The sequence below is a fragment of the Hylaeus anthracinus genome, unplaced genomic scaffold (genome assembly GCF_026225885.1).
Source record: "Hylaeus anthracinus isolate JK02 unplaced genomic scaffold, UHH_iyHylAnth1.0_haploid 11994, whole genome shotgun sequence".
In the NCBI taxonomy this organism is placed as follows: Eukaryota; Metazoa; Arthropoda; class Insecta; order Hymenoptera; family Colletidae; genus Hylaeus; species Hylaeus anthracinus.
Genome location: NW_026534341.1, coordinates 11,364,291 through 11,383,610, shown reverse-complemented (window position 1 = coordinate 11,383,610; position 19,320 = coordinate 11,364,291). Strand labels below are relative to the sequence as shown.

General features: G+C 36.8%; 1 protein-coding gene across 1 annotated transcript; it reads left to right on the top strand.

The window, feature by feature from the left end:
- The first annotated feature begins 12,093 nt into the window (after positions 1-12,093).
- LOC128888853 (zinc finger protein 793-like) lies at positions 12,094-18,787 on the top strand. Its single transcript, XM_054146018.1, has 5 exons — positions 12,094-12,177; positions 17,884-18,014; positions 18,086-18,278; positions 18,352-18,618; positions 18,776-18,787. Exons 1-5 carry the CDS (start codon positions 12,094-12,096, stop codon positions 18,785-18,787), a joined length of 687 nt encoding a protein of 228 aa, XP_054001993.1.
- Positions 18,788-19,320: the final 533 nt, after the last annotated feature.

Below are 19,320 nucleotides of genomic sequence, written 5' to 3'. Positions count from 1 at the left end.
GCGATGGAGAAAGAAGGGAACAAGCGGCTTTCCGAGCGAACGAACAGAGAAAAAGGGAGAGTGGCGACTTGGTTCCGCGTGACATTTATTTTTATGCCCGCTTATTTGCGCCCGCTTATGGTCGAGCACGTGCTACCCGGATCGATTGAACGGGGCCCGTCTCACCGTCTCCACAACCCCTTAACTGACACCGCGTTTCGTTATGGGATGACCACGTCGTTGGCCTATCTTCTTTATCATCTATCCGAACGCGACCTACAGTCGAGACAAAGGACAACGGCCAGACGATCCATTCCCGAACTTGCAAATTAACTTAAGGGGGTATCCTGAATTAGGAGGTCCGAAAAAAGCGGTTTTTCGTGAATTTTCTTAGGATGTTAGAATTTTGTTAGGATTAGGAATCTTTGGATGTTCTGGACAGACGTGCGATAGAACAGAAGAGAAAAAGTTTGGGATTGAGCGGGTACGTGTCTGACAAGTAGAAGCGTTTAGGATATAACAATACGGCGTGAAACTCTTTAGTGACCCATTCCATATTTTCCTCCCCTAACATTTCTTTATTAAAACTTGCAAAGCTCAAAATTTAACAAATTTATCTATGCTATCCAGATTCATTTTACTCGGCACCTTATTTGATAGCTTCAGAATTATTTCTTTCAGTTATTCAATCAACCCCCTGTTCACATGTGTGTTAAGGGGGTATCCTGAATTAGGAGGTCCAAAAAAAGCGGTTTTTCGTGAATTTTTTTAGGATGGAAAAAAATAATTAATTCTATCGAACGTATTATCCTATTTTCATACATATTTGAGTAGTCTGTATAAATTTGTTCAACAAGAAATATTCAAATTGAGTCGACTGTGACGCACATTTGTAAAGCACTTTACAATTAAAACCTCCTATCGGCGGGAAAGATGCAGGTCGTAATTTTGAAAAAAAAAAAAAAACGAGTTCCTTGGGTGAAAAAAATCACTGTAACTTGATAAAAAAGTTGTTTAAAATTTTTTTTGTATGAATTCTTTTAGTTCAATTTAATAGCTATTTTATTTTTTGTAATCTATCTATTCTAGAGATTTCCGAGAGTATGTAGAATGTTATTGTTTATAAAAAGTAAGTTATTAAATTACAATTGTACATAGTTTTTTTGGAAATTGATCGGTGTACGAATACTTTATACACCCACTGTATATTAATAACAGGAATTCTGAAAGCCATTGTACATTATTATTTCATCGCATTTCTCAACTTTTTCTTTTATGAAGTTAATCGATTTGTGTAACGAATATAGATCATAACGCCCCTGACCACGAAGGGGTTAAGGACCTTAAAAACATGCACTGTCACTAAAATATTCTCCATTGCAGCGAACGACTTTGCTCCACCTCTGGAGCGGCGAGCGGATTCCATCGCGGCAGACGCTCGGCAATTTCGACGCGATGAAGTCGTCGATGCATTTTTGGGACATCATCAACCTCGCTGAAGTATGAGTCGGCTAAGCGATGATGAAGCGACTGGTATATGTAGTAATCAGACAAGGCCAAGTCTGAAGAATACGCCGCGAGCGGAAGAAGCACTCAGCGCGAACCAAAGATGAAGATGAAGTCCTTGGGTGGAACAACGCGTCGCCGTGCGTTGTCATGCAGCAGATGACTTGACAGTCTCCTTGACCGGTAACCGGTCTCCTTCCGCCCAATTCATCGTTCGTATCGAACAATTGGCATTGAAAACGATCTGCGCGACTGTTTTACCTGGTTTGAGTGGCTCATAATAGAGCACACCTTTCATGTATCACCAGATGCCGAGTGGCATTTTTTTTTTTGCGTGCGGATGCTGGGTTTTGCAATGGATGCGTGATGGGTGGTTAGAGTCGATTCACGCTTTTATTGGAAAATACTTCGTATTCAAACACTGGGTTATTGTTCGACAAGATTGGAATAATTAACGAATATAACACGTTTCGAAGGTTTATTATCGTTCCTAAAGTTAATAGATTGATTGATTAGGTTGGCCAGAAAGATTGGATTGTAACGCACAAATAAATAGCGATTTTCCTTAGACGAAGAAATATATTTATTTTACAACATATTGTCTATTTTGTTCGAGTATCCTTCCTCATCTTTTGCGTAAAATCTATGATTTCACGTTTGTAGAAGTCCTCATCAAGTTAGTAACAGTGAGACAAACATCACCACAGATCGAACGAACTCTTAGGCCGACCGCACACGGCCGCAACCTATCAGTTTCAAATCACTCTAAAAGTAGTTGCATGCGACCGTGGATCTAGGTAAAACAAAGATAGTGGAGTAGATAAAACAAAGAGCGCAAACGGTTTGCAACACTAATTTCAAATCGATTGCGCCGTGTGCGATCGGCCTTAGCTAACCTAACCAGCTCTGAAACCAATCGCGAACCCATCTACCCGTCGAATGAATTCAAATTAATTTCAATATATACGTAACATTTCTAGTAACTGCTAACGTTTCAGCTGTCTTTCATTCAGGATCATGATCGCTTTATATCCATTACAATATACACGTCCAAGTACCACAGGATATTTTGGAGTTTTGGACGACGCGGCGAATCGAGCGATTAAACACACTCACTTGTCGCCCAGTATATCCTGTATGTAGTTATAAAAAAAAAAAAAATAAATAAATGAGCGCGGCGCGCGCGTTAAACCGGATCGGTTAAACCGCAGGAATTATTTATTGTTGCGCACTTGGCCCAGTTTAAGACAAGCGTGCCTTGGTGCCTGCACGCATCAGGGTTGTTCCGTTAATTTTTACACCGCATCGTTCATATTTCCGTCATGCCCCGCATACGAGAGCAAATATCGAATGGCTGACCATCGAGGATCGAACGATACGGAATATTCTTCGACAACGCGGTGAAATTTAGGGCCCGGAGTTACATTCGCGGTGATCTCTTCTTTCAAGACTCCTCTTCGAGACTTCTTAAACTCACGTTTTAGTGTAAACGTCTAAAAAGAGAGGTTTCTTTGTGAGTTAACTCTATACGCACGTAAATGTTTGCGAGTGGGTTTGACAAAAGTAATTCGGCAGTGGGACGTTAAAATTTTACTGTCGAAAGTGACGAAATCAATATTGGAGTTGGACTTTCCAGACCATAATGTGTACTTATAGTCCAACAAATACTGGCTTTTTAAGGTTTCGAATCATAATTTTGGATCCTTTTTACAAGTCGAGTCTCTAAAAATGAAAATACAACCAGTGTGACATAAACTTTAATTCGTATGAAATTTTCACACGTAAAAGTGTTACGGTTTCTAAAGTAATAACCATTAAAAAAAAAAAAACAAAGAAATAGAAACTAAGATATTTAGATATTTTTATTAGCAATTTGTTTCGTAAATTGAACTGAAGATCAACTCCCAATTAAATGGATATTTCTGTGTCATAAAAACAAATGAAATCCTCTGTTATTATTTGTGAATGGTCCAAATAGACGTTTGACTGCCAAGGAACGATATATCCGCTCCTCGAAGCTGTAAGTGTTATAGCTCATTAAAAAAATCAATTTTGCTTTACGAAAATGAACAAAGAAAAACAGAATATTAAATTATGTTTATTTACAAACAAAACTCAAGTTCAAGTTTTTCTGAAAATTTCTCTTTATGCAAATTTATTTTTTGTCAAACCTATAACGTTTCATTTTTATTTTTTTAATACTAGAGGAAGTCTAACATGTTTTTAGTGTTGTGTAAAATAAAATTGACCGAAATATACATTTTTTATTACAATCATGCATCTTTGCCTAAAATTGTCTGACACTTCTCGGATACGTATGAAAATTTCGTCTGGCATTCAAACTGTTAATTACTTACTCGATGTAATTTAGTATCATTCTGCTACTTCACACTGCTAATTCAACCTACGTACTCGATATCAAACGGCATTCATATTACCTAGTAATACATGCCATTATTACTTCAACATTGAATTTACTCAAATGTCATCTATACATAGTGTACCAGTGTTACCACTACGAGTAAACTACAGAAGAGGTCGTTCGCTGGAATGTGGACCGCCTGTACAAGAAGGCAAGGTGTTAAACATCGGAAGCAATTGGAAATCGTGGTCAAAGTTAATGGCGCGATTACACATCGGCATGGATTGCAATGAAACGTCAGGGTATGCGGGTAACTCGAACGTTCGTAACCGTGCCTACAGCAGAGTTACCTGTGCAAGCCAGTTCTTGGAAGTTGGAACGCGCAGCTGACCGTTTTCCATTGCCACCTGTACCGTTTGTCTCCTTTCGTGTATACTTTTCCGTTCTACGATCTCACGGTGGCCAATCATGAAGAAAGATGAAAACAGTGTGTTCACTCGACGCACACAAATTCTCTCGACCATCGACCAAATCAGGATCGAGATCGGTATTTAAGTCATCCCACCGTACGAACTCTTTCTTCCTTAATCGTTCCGAAACCTTAATTTCCAATTCCGCGTTCAGTTTATCGCTCTTAAAGTTAAATAATTTCACGCAGTAACGTTTGAATAGTTTCAAAATATCGCGGTGCCTTCCCTCTTGTTAGCACAGGAATTACGCGTGCCGTAAAATCCCGATTTAACTCAATTTGCTAACAACAATGTCACGTTACTAAGTTACGTAATGTTTGGTGTTTATGTTATATTAAGGGAGGATAATCTCCTGGGGTTTCACACCTGAACCCTTCACCTGTGCTAAAGTGTTGGAGAAAATGGTTCTAGGTTGTATTTCAGATTTATTTTCAGATTTTCGATAAGAATTTCAAGAACACTTCACTTTTGATCAAAAGCACTCCCCATCCCCTAATTAATTCGATAATTCAAGGGTTCACTGTACGCTTGATTAATGGTAACTCGGTTGCATTTACATATTATTGATACCTGAACTGTACACACGTAATTCCTAATTTTCATATTTTTTTTTTTTTTTGCATCGTTCGTTAATAACTACCCTCGTAGTTATACGAGCACGGTTGTCAAACGTAACAGTGATACATGACGGCGACACTGGGCATCTGCATTTAGTTGCATAATCATTATCGGGAACCTCAATTATCTTAGGGAGGAAAAGAGAATTGCAGCTTGCCACTTTTGTCGATGCTGAATCGTACACGTATTTTTTACAGCTGCTTTCAAGAAACATGATATAATAAAAAAATAATACAATTCCGCCTGGCATCCAAGCGAATCGAGGAATATACTATTCCTTGCAGAAGAGAAGGAATAAATAAAAGAATATAATTTTAAGTTATGAAATTAGAAATTTAAAATTTGTTGATGACAAAGACTGTACAGTAGGAGTAAGAGTATCAATTGTTAAGTAATTAATACGAGGAGAAATGTAATGAATTTAATGTAATGAAGTGCACCGTATGATTAGGAGACCCTAACCCTTTCTATATCGAGAGAATGATGAAATAAAGAGATTACTACTACTATTCTTTGCAAGTACTCATGACTCTGTGATTAAAAATAAATGTAATCATGAATCCAATATGCAAATTTTTCATATAGTTAAAACTATTAAGGGGGGAGCCTGGTCCAGTTAATGTATTTTTTTAATGCATATAATTTCCAGGCATAATTAATTTTTGTTATTGTAACTTTTTTTATATATATAGAGGGACGTTCAAAGAAGAAAATTTGACAGTGTAGATTTAATTTGAATGTATACATATGTAGATATAGTAGTCGCAAGGAAAGGATTTGGTTAAAATGGTGGGACGCATAGCTCATCGAATTTTTATCCGATTCACTTGATTCAACGCCTAAATTGAAGGTAATTAAGTTTATACGCTAATGAACCTCGACTCTCAATGAATTATTATTATAGCATAAAGTTATTGCAAAATAACGGTCGTACCGTAACATGTATCGTTTATTTTCATGTTTTTTGCCGCCATTTTTGCAATTAACAATTTTTCTTTGCAAATGGAGGTTCATACGCATTTCACGTACCTACTAAAGAAAACAATTTTCTGATTTTATCTATCAGATGTTTTCCCAGGGCTCCACGTATCCCACCGTTTTGACCCAATCCTTTCCTTGCGACTATTATATCTATACATATATGTATACATTCAAATTAAATCTACACTGCCAAATTTTCTTCTTTGAACGTCTCTTTATATATAAAAAAAAGTTACAATAAAAAAAATTAATTATATCTGGAAATTATATGCATTAAAAAAATACATTAGCTGGACCAGACTCCCCCCTTAAGGGTGGTTGGTATATAATAAAATAAATCGCTCTTTTCAATGATCTAACTGTGTGAAATGAACCCATATTTGGACTTTTTGGGAAAAAATTTCGAATAACCAGATATTCGATTGTTTAAATATTCTCAGACTTGATATGGCGCTCAGTTTCATTTCCTCTTGGCGACTGGATAACCTAATATCATTTCACCGGACGTAACGCGCATGTAACCAGGGCTGTCGATCGATTCGATTGAAAGTCACGTGGACAAGTCGATCGGGAGCCTTGGTGCAGGCACCGCGATAATGCGCATTTAATGACAACAGCGAAGGGGAATACCGTCCCTAGGGAAGATTTTTGCTTTGACGATAGCGGAGCGTCGCTGTCCCTCGGTGTCCATGTAAATCCATTTCGGGATCATCACGCGACACTGCCGTTAAAGCCGAACAAAGTCGATTCCCGTGGCATACCTCCGTGTCGCGTTTGGTCATTCGATATTGGTAAGGGGAGGCATTAATTTTCTGCAAATGTGGCGTACAACAGTGTCTTCTTCCCCTAGAGAATTATTTAATAAAACATAAAAAGTAGTTCAAGCAGCCAAATTTATTTCGTCCCCCTCAAAACAGGCTGCATTTACAACAATAAAATAGTTAGCACATATTAAAAAATGATAATCATTGACAATTTCCAAATAATCAACATTGAGAATAGTCGTAATGATAGGAAGAATAAAGAAGGAAAATCTTTATTTATTATTCGATATTTACAGTCGTGGTATGTCTCCTTCGGCAACTTCATTACGAAAAAATACAAAGATTACGCCAGACGATATAAGAAAGAAAAAGATACAAGTATGTCACAAATACAGAAAGACATAGACAAATTATGTTTGTATAATCGACATAAAAGTATAGTGAGGTCCTACTTACTTGTAAAATAAATGAGTAATTACACTTATTTATTTCATTCCTAACTCTTGTATTTCTTTTTGATAAAGAAGTAGTGTCTTACCTGTCCTTGTACTAGATATTAATTCATAAGACTTGTGAGGTCCTACTTACTTGTAAAATTAATGAGTAATTACACTTATTTATTTCATTCCTAACTCTTGTATTTCTTTTTGATAAAGAAGTAGTGTCTAATCTGTCCTTGTACTAGATATCAATTCAGGATTTAGAATAGTGGGACACCCTACTGGACTGTGGAAACGCGTCAAATGCTACCCTCCTCTGCAGGCACGTTTTTCCGATATTGGCACACACCCTGAGTCTCTACCTGAATGGCATATGGTGACGATGCATCCACACGCGGAAGGATGATCCATGTCGATGATGCCTATATCGAGGGATGTCAGTTGAAATGGACGGCTGGTTAATTTGTAGCTCATCCCCGCGACCCATTACTATTTAGGGGTTCGTGGCTCGAACTCCACTTCCGCTACTTGACCCTTCCCAGGGGGGTCACGCATCGCTGATCCCCTGTTTTGCCTCTCCTTCTGATTTATCTGACTCCTTATACTATTCGGTTCCTCTCTTTTCCCTTCTTTCACTCGATTTTTATCAATCTAATACATAGCAATAGTTTCAATTATTATAAACTCCAAACGTTGGTCAGATTTGCCTTCATTATATATTCTTATCTTAATTATTTTATCTTACCAAACTGGCAAGGTGTTTTATTACTTTTAATTAATTTACACAAAATTTATTACAACATTTTTATTGGCGTACAATTAGTATTCAGAATTGACGCAATGAATTCAAGTGAAATTACGCCTGAATATTAAGTAAATTAAGTAGATTTCGAAGACTTTACTCATTTTTTTCTTTTTCCTCTTCTTCTTTCACTCGATATTTATTAATTTAATATCTAGCAATAATTTCGATTATTATTTTTATTTCAAATTTATTTTTAAGATTATTTTTATGATAATTATCTTTCAATCAGGTGTTCCGTTAGTGATGGCAATAAATAAATAATATATTCACTCGTACTGAGAAACTTTACGTTAAGCGGGCATACGATGGCGTTGGAAATGTACCATAATTTTCGATTTTTAATAATATTCAGTATTCACATGATAACAAACGGGAAGCATTCAGAACTGTCATAATGATTTCAAGTTAAATTGCGGTTGAATATTAATGGAATCTACATTTCTCCTGTTTCTTTCGCCATATGCTTCTGAATTCAATCGTTTCCTTTTTTTTTTTAAACTCACAGAAATTGAAAATTTCCTTTCATATTCTTGATAAAGTATAACTAATTAGAAGTACGTTAAAAAATAACACAGTCATAATAGAATAAGAACAAACTAATTTCAAAAATTACATTTATGTATCGTATATACTTATATATGGTACATTAAAAAATATGGTAAATATATTTTTTAAGCTCAAGAGGACTATGGTACTTGAAAGCATGTTAAGTAATTTGCAAAGAGAGAGAGCATCGCGAATAATGAATATTTAAAATACAATTTAGTTTGAGAAAGAAAAACCTGAAATTGATGTAAAGTAAAATTCAGAAAGCATTGTACGCTTCCTCCTGATGTAGTAATATTCCAGAATATTTTCGATGTTACAATGTCGAAGCATATCAAGCGAATGGCTCGAACCCGTTTCTCAAATCGATTGACAATATTTCTCTCCGTACGACAATCTTATCGTTCCCAAATTTCAACTACTGCCTTCATCGCGGCCCTCTCCCGCAAATTTCCATTCATCCATAATAAAAGCGAGAACTATTATGTCGAAAATGAGTCTCTCAACTTTCAATATTTGGCAATTAACCTCCTTGATACGAGTATCACGAGCGTTCGTAATCTTTCCGGTGCTGCATCTGTAAGCTGTGTCGCGCATGCGGTTTTTTTAAAAAATTTTCTCTTAAACGATCTCCGTCCCGAGACCGTCTTGCACGTGTAGGCTCCGCCATGCTTTTGTAAATTATTGAACGGACTGGTTATCGTAATCTTCACTTAACACATAAGTAAGTAGCACCGGTAAATATATCCGCTCTCTCCGTTTATGGAGTTGCTACAATTTATGATGCAGCTACGATGTAAGTACTTTGTATTTATCTGTTCTTTTTTTATCGATAAAGTGTCAAGAATATGAAACTGGTCGTTTTTAAAGCCGCGAACCGGGAAGATTTGCGTTCGCGTTTAACCGTCCGGTAAGTAATTTCAAAATTAATTTTCCGAATTTTAAGTACCACGATGCGAATTTGCTCTGGAGACGTACGAATATAAATAAAATATTTATTAAGTAATAAACTTTTCGTGTGCGGAGCTAACGTAGCGTATCGCGTTACTTATGTTACGTTTGCATCTGATCGATTATACGTCCCCTGGCTATGGGAGGTGATTCACCCTTTGTTATCACGAAATCGAATAATTTTTACCCAACGCTTGCAGGCGAGAAACGCAATGATTGCTTTGCTTTATAATCTTATGAAGAATAAGCAAATTTTCCAAGTTGAGTTGTTAAGAGTTAATAGGCGATTGGAAGTAGAGATCGTATCGTGGTCGTTGAAGTAGGGTGCCCTGTTTTTTTATCTAGGAATTCTATTTTTATTTTTATTTAAACCTGCTCCACTAATTATACTTTTCTAGCATTTTTACTTAATCTTGTTGATAAATATAGTTCAAGAAGTTGTTAGCAAAATCACCCCTTAAAAAATTAAATACTTTTTTTTGGCAACTAATATGAGAATAGAAATTTTGAAAAAAATACACGAACTGAAGTTAAATTCATCGAAGCGAGTCTGATAACATTTAAGTTCAAGTTTATTAATTGCCCCCTCCCCCCTCCCCCCCAAAAAAGTGAAACTCAACGATATTCATCTCAGGGTTGAAACGACGCTGGCAGTATACTGTTTTCTTGCCTGGACGAGATTCTCGCGAAAGGAAAACGCTTGGAAAGGTCCCAGTGGCGGCTTATTGTGTTTACAAGGGCTGATTAATAAACGGCACAGTGTTTTACGCGGCGTGTTTTGCAGTCCTGCGAATTGCGATGTCTCTTCTGGCAGCATATGGTACCGAAAACTGGCTCGGCATACATAACTTTAAACGAAGTACCGAGATACCACCACCTGCCTCTCTTACTCATTTTAATTTGTCACCACGTTCTCGCCATCGACGTCGGGAATAAGACTTTCTCTGTCTTCTACATTGGCACCATGAAATCCGAGTACACCGAGCACGCCACGGGAATTCTCTTCCTTTTTCGTTAAGCACCGTGGAACGCGCACTATGCCCACAAAGAAAGCGGCCTGCGCATTTCGGCGCTTCTTATTCAGGCTGCCGTTTTATCCGCGTCCGCAAAAAACTCATCCTCGCCTTGGATAACCCGGGGCCGTAATTATTTGTATCGGGCCCCGACGAGCATGGAATTCAACGCAGCACACATACACAGTGGTCCACAGCATGCCACGAGTATTATCCGACGAGATGTTTCTTCGAGTCACCGTTGCTCGAACATCAAAAAAGGCTAGGAGTAACGGGGTTGCTTTAATCCTTTCGCGGCCAGCGGGACACCGTGCGTCCCACTTGAATAATTGAAACGTATCGAACTTAACGCATATCGGCGCCTCCTTCTTCATTAACATAACTCATCAATTAAGTTCTTGAAGAATCCTTTCGATCCTTTAGGGATTCGATATAAATTTATAAATCGGTTGTATAGAGGGATAAAAGGGTTGTATACAAATTTAATTCTACAGGGTTTTTAGTGTATGTGTATTGCATACATTCTTCTAGATTAACATGGCCCAATAATTAATTTTTTGGAGAACAGTGTCTTGTATGATTTTAATCTCTTAAAGATTCCATGTAAATTCCATTATAAATGAGGTATATTTTTAATCCTTCACAGAGAAATATTTTATTTTAATATGTCTCTAGGAAAGTGGCTTTAAAATTTTGTTTTCAAATCAAACATCAAAATTTATATAATGTACTTGCATTAACGTGATCACCACGATTATAGAACAGGCGTATTTTATTATAAAAAGGATTCTAAAAGTAAAACGCCCTGCTATACCGAAATCGTAAATCTAATCTTGTTATACCTTTACAAAATGAGTAAAGCTTGGGCGCTTGGGCGTATTACGATTATCGTACGAGTTTAGGTTTTAATAGGGGGTCGCTCGCAGACTTTCGAGCGAGAACATCGAAAATGTATCTTCCTTTATCTCGTGGCGGTCCAATTAATGGGCCACATGACGTTTCCGACGAGCGGAAATCGGCGCGGAGGGCTCTCTGACAGAGAGAAACGAGCGAAGGCCAGGCTTTCGGCACACGGCCAGATATCGGGGCTCACGGAGGGTCGAAGTTAATTGTAAATCGGTAATCCAACCTGGTCGTTTCGCCACGCTACCGCGGAACCGTCGGTTGGCCCCTGCGATTTTTTTAATCGTTGCAACGCAATCGTACGTCGCCGCGTGCTTGTACTTCCAAGATTAATTGGAACATGAAATTGTACGAGAGCTTGTCAAATTTTAAATTGTTTAGATATGCAATATGATACAAAGATATGTTGGCACGGTTCCGAATGGGGAAGGAGGTGAGATAATTGGAGGTAGAGGAGAAAAGGGGGTGAAAGCATGTTTTTGGAGGGGTGGGGGATGTAGACAGTAGAGGGTGGATCAAGAAGGTGGATGGCAGGAAAGTGTTGCTAAGATACTAGGGGATGAAGAAGAGAGAGAGGGATGAATGAGAGGAATGAGAAAGTTAACTCTGACTTTTTTTCACAAGCAGAAATCGAAGGCAGAGGAGAAAAAGAGGTGGACAGCATGTTTTTGGAGGGCGGATGTAGACAATAGAGGGTGTATCAAAAAGGTGGGTGGCAGGAAAGTGTTGCTAAGATACTAGGGGATGCAAGAGAGATGGAGGGATGGATGAGGTGCATAGAAAGGTTAAACGGTAGGGAGAAAGGAGGAGAAGAGGAGAGAGGGGATAATGAGACGTTGGTAAAGGAGGAAGGGAGAATGAATGATTGAGTGAATGTAGAGGTAGAAGGAGGGAGGAAAAAAGAAAGAAGCGGGGCGAGGAGGATAGAAGAGGAGTGGATAGAGGTAGAACAAGGAAAATTAGAGCGTTGGAGAGAAGATAGAATTAAAGGTAGAATTAAGGTAGAGTAAGGAAAGAGGGTGGTGCGATAACTCCCAAAGTGAGCAGTAAAGAATACATATAAAATATTGATAAAAATATTCATAAATATTCATAAAAAATTCATAAAGCTACGAAAAAAAAAAAATATATATATCGTTATTCCAATAACTTGCTACATGACGATAGATTATTATGAATAATTCCATCTCTGCTCGAAGTGAATTTTACAGACAAGAAAGATGGACATACGAACGTAAACGATGGAATCGAATTTTTCCCTTTTTGGAAGATGAAGTTTTTGCCAATTTCTCGCTAACAATCTGTCTGCTGGCGCGTGCCATGTGGCAAATACAATTTCACACTTCGATCGGACACGCCCGATTTTCCGGGATACTAATTGGACGATACTACAAAGAGGAAGCTGCTGAGTCGTTGCTCGATCGACGGTTTGTGTGTGCACAACGGCAGAATTCAGCTTTGTTAAATGCACAGTTAAGTCCCTCAAGCCTACCTTGTTGTCTGACGAAATTAACACGAGGATCTAAAACATCGTCTATACAGCTACTATTCATCTGTTCGCCATTCCATTGTCACCTTTTTCGTTGCTGCAAATGAAAATCACAAATAGAATTCACAGGCGTCGTTGGTTTGTCAAACTAGGACCGTGTGTAAACAAAGTTAACAAACCTGACGAAAAATATCCAGCGTTGTTAACAAATATTTCGTTTTTGTATTGAATACATTTGTTTAAATAAACGTATAGTGTTCCATTTAAAAACAAACACAAAGTATAATATTCTTTTTATGACCGAAAAATAAACATATGTTATAATAACATTTGTTATATTAATTATTTTAGTTTTAATTGTTTCAATTCATAGATCGCTTATTCGTTAGATATACACGAAACATTCAATGAATGTACTAGAAATGTCGTATTAGAAATCTTTTGTCGTGACAATACACCGCGGTAAAGTTTTCTCTGTCTACACATGCAGTAGTCGAAATATTTGTCTTCAAAATCGACGGATGTATTCTGATCGGGGTAAGTAACGCGTGAGTATATATTTTTTCACATGTTCCCATGCATATAGCCCACAGTAAATATAGAGTGGCGATATAAAACGTCCGGAGATCACGTGACAGACTATATGGGGTTTAATATATGGCTTTAGAACCAATATACAGGACAGATACCCCACCATCAACGATTGTGCCTTACATATTCTCTTTTACAGCTGTTGTACTCTTTTCTCTACTAAATTACACCGAAGAATGTACGCACTTTGTGAACCGTGCACGATGAAAAATTTAAAACTAATTGAGCCAGCTCTCGATTACGATGTACTCGAATCCTGAAACGTATAGACACTCAACTATTGGAAACTATTATGTCAATTTAATTTAAAACTTTTACTCTTGTTTTAAGGGTTAATATTTATTCTTTATCGTGTTCTTTTTTTACCTAGTTTTTATTTTTTTTTTTCAGAAATCTGACTTGATAAACTAATACATTATTAAAAAAATTTAGGATTTCATATTTCAATTAATCCAGCTCCGAGTAGTAATGCTGAACTATCATAATTTTCATTATTTTTGTATGGAAAAATTGCTCAAGGTTCATCGAAATAGGATTATTACGACAGACAAACGTTTGCAAAATAAAGCTCAAGAGTTTCTTTTAAAAAAATTCTCAGAGATATGTGTCTTACATGCTTACGAATTGCACAAATCTTACGCACTGCTGTGTGGAGGATTGAAGACAAACGGTTGCAAGTGAGTTCGTTCGAGGGGTGGCACGAGTCGGAGGGCGTAAAGTGAAAGGCTAATCCATCCGGATGCGCAATCGAAAATCAAATTCTTGTCGAGGTGGATCAAAAAGCGTCGAAACGTATTGGCTGCTGTTCGAGCGGAGGATTGGTGGATGAAACGAGGCCACCGCGCGCGCACAGAAATAAGTTTGTTCCTCGAAGATGGCTTTTACCTTTCTTGTTCCTCTTTAATTTTTTTCGTTACCTGGCCACGTGGCGACGCGTGCTAGCCTCGGGGGACAGTTGGAAGGGTCCCTTCGGCCGCTGCTCCGTCTGTCGCGTCGAGTGCGCTGTAACGTTGTAACGCAGACTGTTTTAACCACGTGACGAGTAGTTCGTTCTCCTCAGCCTCCGTGTAAACATGCGTAACATTTGCTATTTGGAATATTATTGTCGATAGGGTTTTACCATTTATTTGTGAGGAACATTTTTATCGATGCACAAAGAAAACGTACAACTTAACAAATTTAAGTCTTAATCATCCCTCGGTCACAGATTGTAACACATTCGCGATTATTCCAGGAATTCTATTCCTGGTTATCAAAAAATTATGAAAATCTTTTTATTTTATACACTATATATTTACAGCATTGCTACTGATGCAAATTTGCGATGCCCAAAATTTTATTATTTTTGTCCTTCAGCCCCTCGTGAATGCGCGAAGAAAGCACATGTAGTTGTAAAAACTAAATGGCGAGTGAATATTCACGTTTAAATTACAATCATAAATGATCGAATGCATGGATTTTAATCATCAAATTTAAGTCTTTATTTATAGAATTTCCAAATAAATTGTATTACCTGTACAATTTCCTTATAAACAACATTCTCTCTTAAAACTCTGTTATTTATTAAAAGGTATCCTTGCAGACTTTCTTGAAGAACAGAGATCTCGATATTATTTAATAATAATAATAGTGCTGCACAAAAATTCGGCAATAGTAGAGAAATCGTAAAGAGACAGAATCCGTGTTATATTTAATTAAGAAGAACATCAGCGAATATGCTTATCTGGTCCAGGTAAGAGTTTGCTCGAGGCATGTGTTGATTAAGAAATAAATAAAGATATTTTAAACCGTTACCGATGGTTCCGACTAGCGGATATAGGATGAAACGATGAAAGTGGTTGGCGACATATTTATGGTTACAAAGTCTCTAAAAGGACTTGACAAATATATTTATAATCAGATATGGGCCCGTACGCTCATAATTCATCTTGTTTGATTCATCTTGTTTCATTATTCATCGGATCAACCAAAAGTTTTATCATTTTCTCACTCTTGGATTAAGGATGTCCAGTGTCTTGATAACCACGACGATCAAACAATCGTTGTTTTATAATTTTTTAAGGGATACACATTTAATTTATGCGGGTCGGGAATAATCTCTGAAACGATACACGATCGAACGGCATGATATATCGTTGCCGTGAAACCGATCCTGGCCATTTCGTTCATGCATATTCATCAATACGCCATAAGAAGTGTGATTGACACACAGCTTGTAACGTTGGCGGCTCGAGACGAGAAACCTGGCCGATTTCTCGGTACAACGAGAAAGTTCAGGTGTCGTTGAATTAAAATTAGGGGGTTACACCAGCTTGACGATGTGCAATATTTATCCTTCTTACAGCTTCCTCGATCTTCCAGACAACTGTCTAGATTCGCAGAACACAAACATAAATTACTTGTGAATGACAAAAGAATTTTCATTCCATGTTTATTTATTGTATTGTATATCTCTTTATTGTGTAACAAATTATTTTGTTATAAACACATTTCCTTTTCACAATGTTCTTTGCTTATATCTAGCTCCTTGCTCTATTTATATTCTACGCGACGCTGGTTGTTTAACGGTTTACAATAATACTGTTTTATTTGTATGTTTTATTTGTACATTTTGTCTTTTTTTTTTTTTGTTTAATAAATATATTTACTCGTTAGTGTTATTTTAGATTTTATGCCAGTTAATGCCTACATTTTATCCTAATTTCCTAATCTATTCATTTCGCTTGCTCCTTATTCTACAAATTGTACTCTTTTGCTTTCGGTGTAGAGAGTTGCATCCTCTTTTCCTATCCCCCTTTAGGAATGAAAGTCTTAACCTTTCTTTCTTTTTTTTTCTATTCTACGATATAAAATTATAAAATTAATAACAATAATGACAACGTCTTAGTGATACCCGTACTATTGCAGTAAACATGTAATAGCAAAATATTGGGTTGTCCGGAAAGTCCATGCCGATTTTTGATAGGTGGTGCAGGTTTGAATATGTCGAAATGGCTGAAAACAAACAACATATATATGTACATCCTTTAAAAGGTGGAAAGGTGTGGAACAAAATAGTACCTATGTAATTCAATAAATATACATATAAATAAATGTATATTACAATTCAAATGTGCCTTTGAAGTTTTCTTAAAAATTGGCACGAACTTTCTGGACAACCTAATATAAATTTCTCTCTTAAAGTAGTTCGTGTTTTATATATGTTTATATCTTTATTTTACGCGACATATCTATAGTATAATATTCGCATCGTTTAGGAACTTAATTATGGCTTTGATCGCAGCTATTTTATCAGCCTTTACTATGTCGTAGTTACAATTAATAATTATTGTTCCTATCTCGTTAAAAAGATCGATTCGTTGGAGGTTTCTTAGAGGGCAGTGAAATAGTATATGCCCTATGGTTTCCTCATCCATGTTGCAATCACAGATTTTGCTTTCTATATCCATGTTTATTTACTTTCGTAGATCATCACCATTTATTCAAAACTTTGTAATCGTAACGTTGTTGTTTGTCGATGTTTGACATGTACGATACGATGATGCATAAGATGGCCTAAATAAATTGTTACAAGCTGCTTCCTCTAGAGGCACTGCAGAAATCGATTTCGAGTTTCTTTTAAATTAAATTGACTAAAAGATTAATTATGGGAAAGGAGCCTTAGTAACTAGGCAAAGTAATTGTCGTTTGTGGAGTAGTTTGGTACCTACTACAAAAAGTAAGCGCCTATAGTAATTACATTAATAATACAATTGGACATGTTGAAACGGTGTAAAGCAATTTGTCGCGTCGCATCGGCTCGTTAGAAATTCAAAGGCGGAAAGGTTTGACGGGGAACCGGCAAAAATAAAATCGGGACGTATACACGGTGCACGTTGGTACGTGGCACACGGCACATGGCTCACGGAAATCATGATGAAACGGTGTGATTGAGAAAACCGGTAGGACATTACGTATGCGAAGTATGCCTACATCGGAACGGCTGTAGGTACCGATGCAGTAGAGAGAGAGCATATGGTGTCTCCACGAAGTCCGTGTACCGTATACCGTCTTCGACAAGCAGCGAAACGATGCAACAGATGGTGCAGGAGCCGCATGGCTCGTGCTCTACTCCTCCTTCTTCAGCTTCTCTCGTCCTTTCACTCCTGTCCTATGCCCTGATACTTTTTTTCATTTGTCCACTATTCCGTCTCCGTTCCTTTTCCATTCGCAAAGATTCACCAACGCGTGTTCCTCTTCCTTTCTCTCCTTCTTCCTTCCAATGTCTCTCACTCTTCGTCATACAGTGCATAATATACAACCCTATCAAAGGGTGGGCCTGCAGCGCCGTTTGACTCGAGACTCAACTGGTTTTGAGAAATCTTGCAATTTTTCCAAAGACAGACAAACGTGATTAACACGTTAACAGCAAGATTAATAATTGCGAAAATTCTTGTAAAGCTAAATTCTTTTTGTATACTATTAGAAATGGTGTAATATAATATTTGTGGTAGTATTTATTTCTGTGACCTCTTTAAAATTTGCCAATCCTATTCAGATTAGTTGTTTAACTCACTCTGCAGATAAACCATACAACTGTACTCGATGTTCAAAAGCGTATGTCTATAAAAACTATAATATAATTTATATTTCAATATCTAGGTTACAATAATGAATGTGATTTTTAGCTTCAAAACGCCATTGCAATTAAAGAAACATGAAACAGTTCACACTGGAGCTGAACCACATCAATGTGCTGTCTGTGGAAGAACTTTTAGAGAAAAAGGTACATTAAGAGAGCATCACAGAATACACACTGGAGCAATGCCATTTACATGCGAATTTTGTGGCAAATGTTTTCGCTTTAAAGGAATACTGACTGTAGGTTCATTAAATAGTTTTTATCGCGTTCTACAAGTAATAATATAGTTCTACTTATTAAGTTTAATTTTAGACACACAGAAGTCAACATACGGGTGAACGTCCGTATAGTTGTTTAGAATGTCAGCATCATTTTACAAATTGGCCAAACTACAATAAACACATGAAACGTAGACATGGAATCAATACATCACATACCAAACATTTATCACAATCACAACAATCAGAATCGCAACAATTACATCAACCGCAGCAACAATCAGAACAGTCACAAACAGTTCAATCAAATACATCCGAAGATCCTCTTCCCGTGTCTCCGACGGAATCACCAACTGTTCAAGTAAGGAATTATTGTTTTATTTAATACTATATCTTATAGTTAATTTATTTAATCCCTAAGTGAACATCCCTGTTATTCATATGTGGAGGATGTGTTGTTCAATGTGTTAATGTAATTATCTCTTAATGAAAGTAAAATTTAAGTAAATCATTTATAGAATGTACTGTAAGAGAAGTGGAAGGGACTCCAAGCTAAAATTTTAAAAAATTTGATAGGGGACGCTGAGACGAAACTTTTTAATATTTACAGTTTATTCATAGAACGCTTAGTTCTAAAAATAAAAATTGAAAAATTAAAAGTTCATTGGAAAAATTGAATTTCAGGGTAAAGGTCTTCTGAGTTTTCAATTTTTATCTCCGAAACTAAACGTTGTATACACAAACTGTACGTATAAAAAAGTTTCGTTTTGTCATTTTCTATAAGGTGATATTTTTTTTAAAACTCACACCTCTACGTATTTTTGAATTTCCAGCAAATATCGTCTCGCAGTTAAAGGGTTAATGGTTGGTAGTATACATTGGGTGTAGAATGTATTCGTACACCGATCAATTTCCCAAAAAACTTTTGTGTGAAATTATAGTTTATACATTATACGTATTATATAACTTCTTTTTTTATACTCAATGATATTTTACATATTCTCGGAAGTCTCTAAGATAGATATAGTCCAAACAACATTTACTAGTTGATATAAATTGTGAA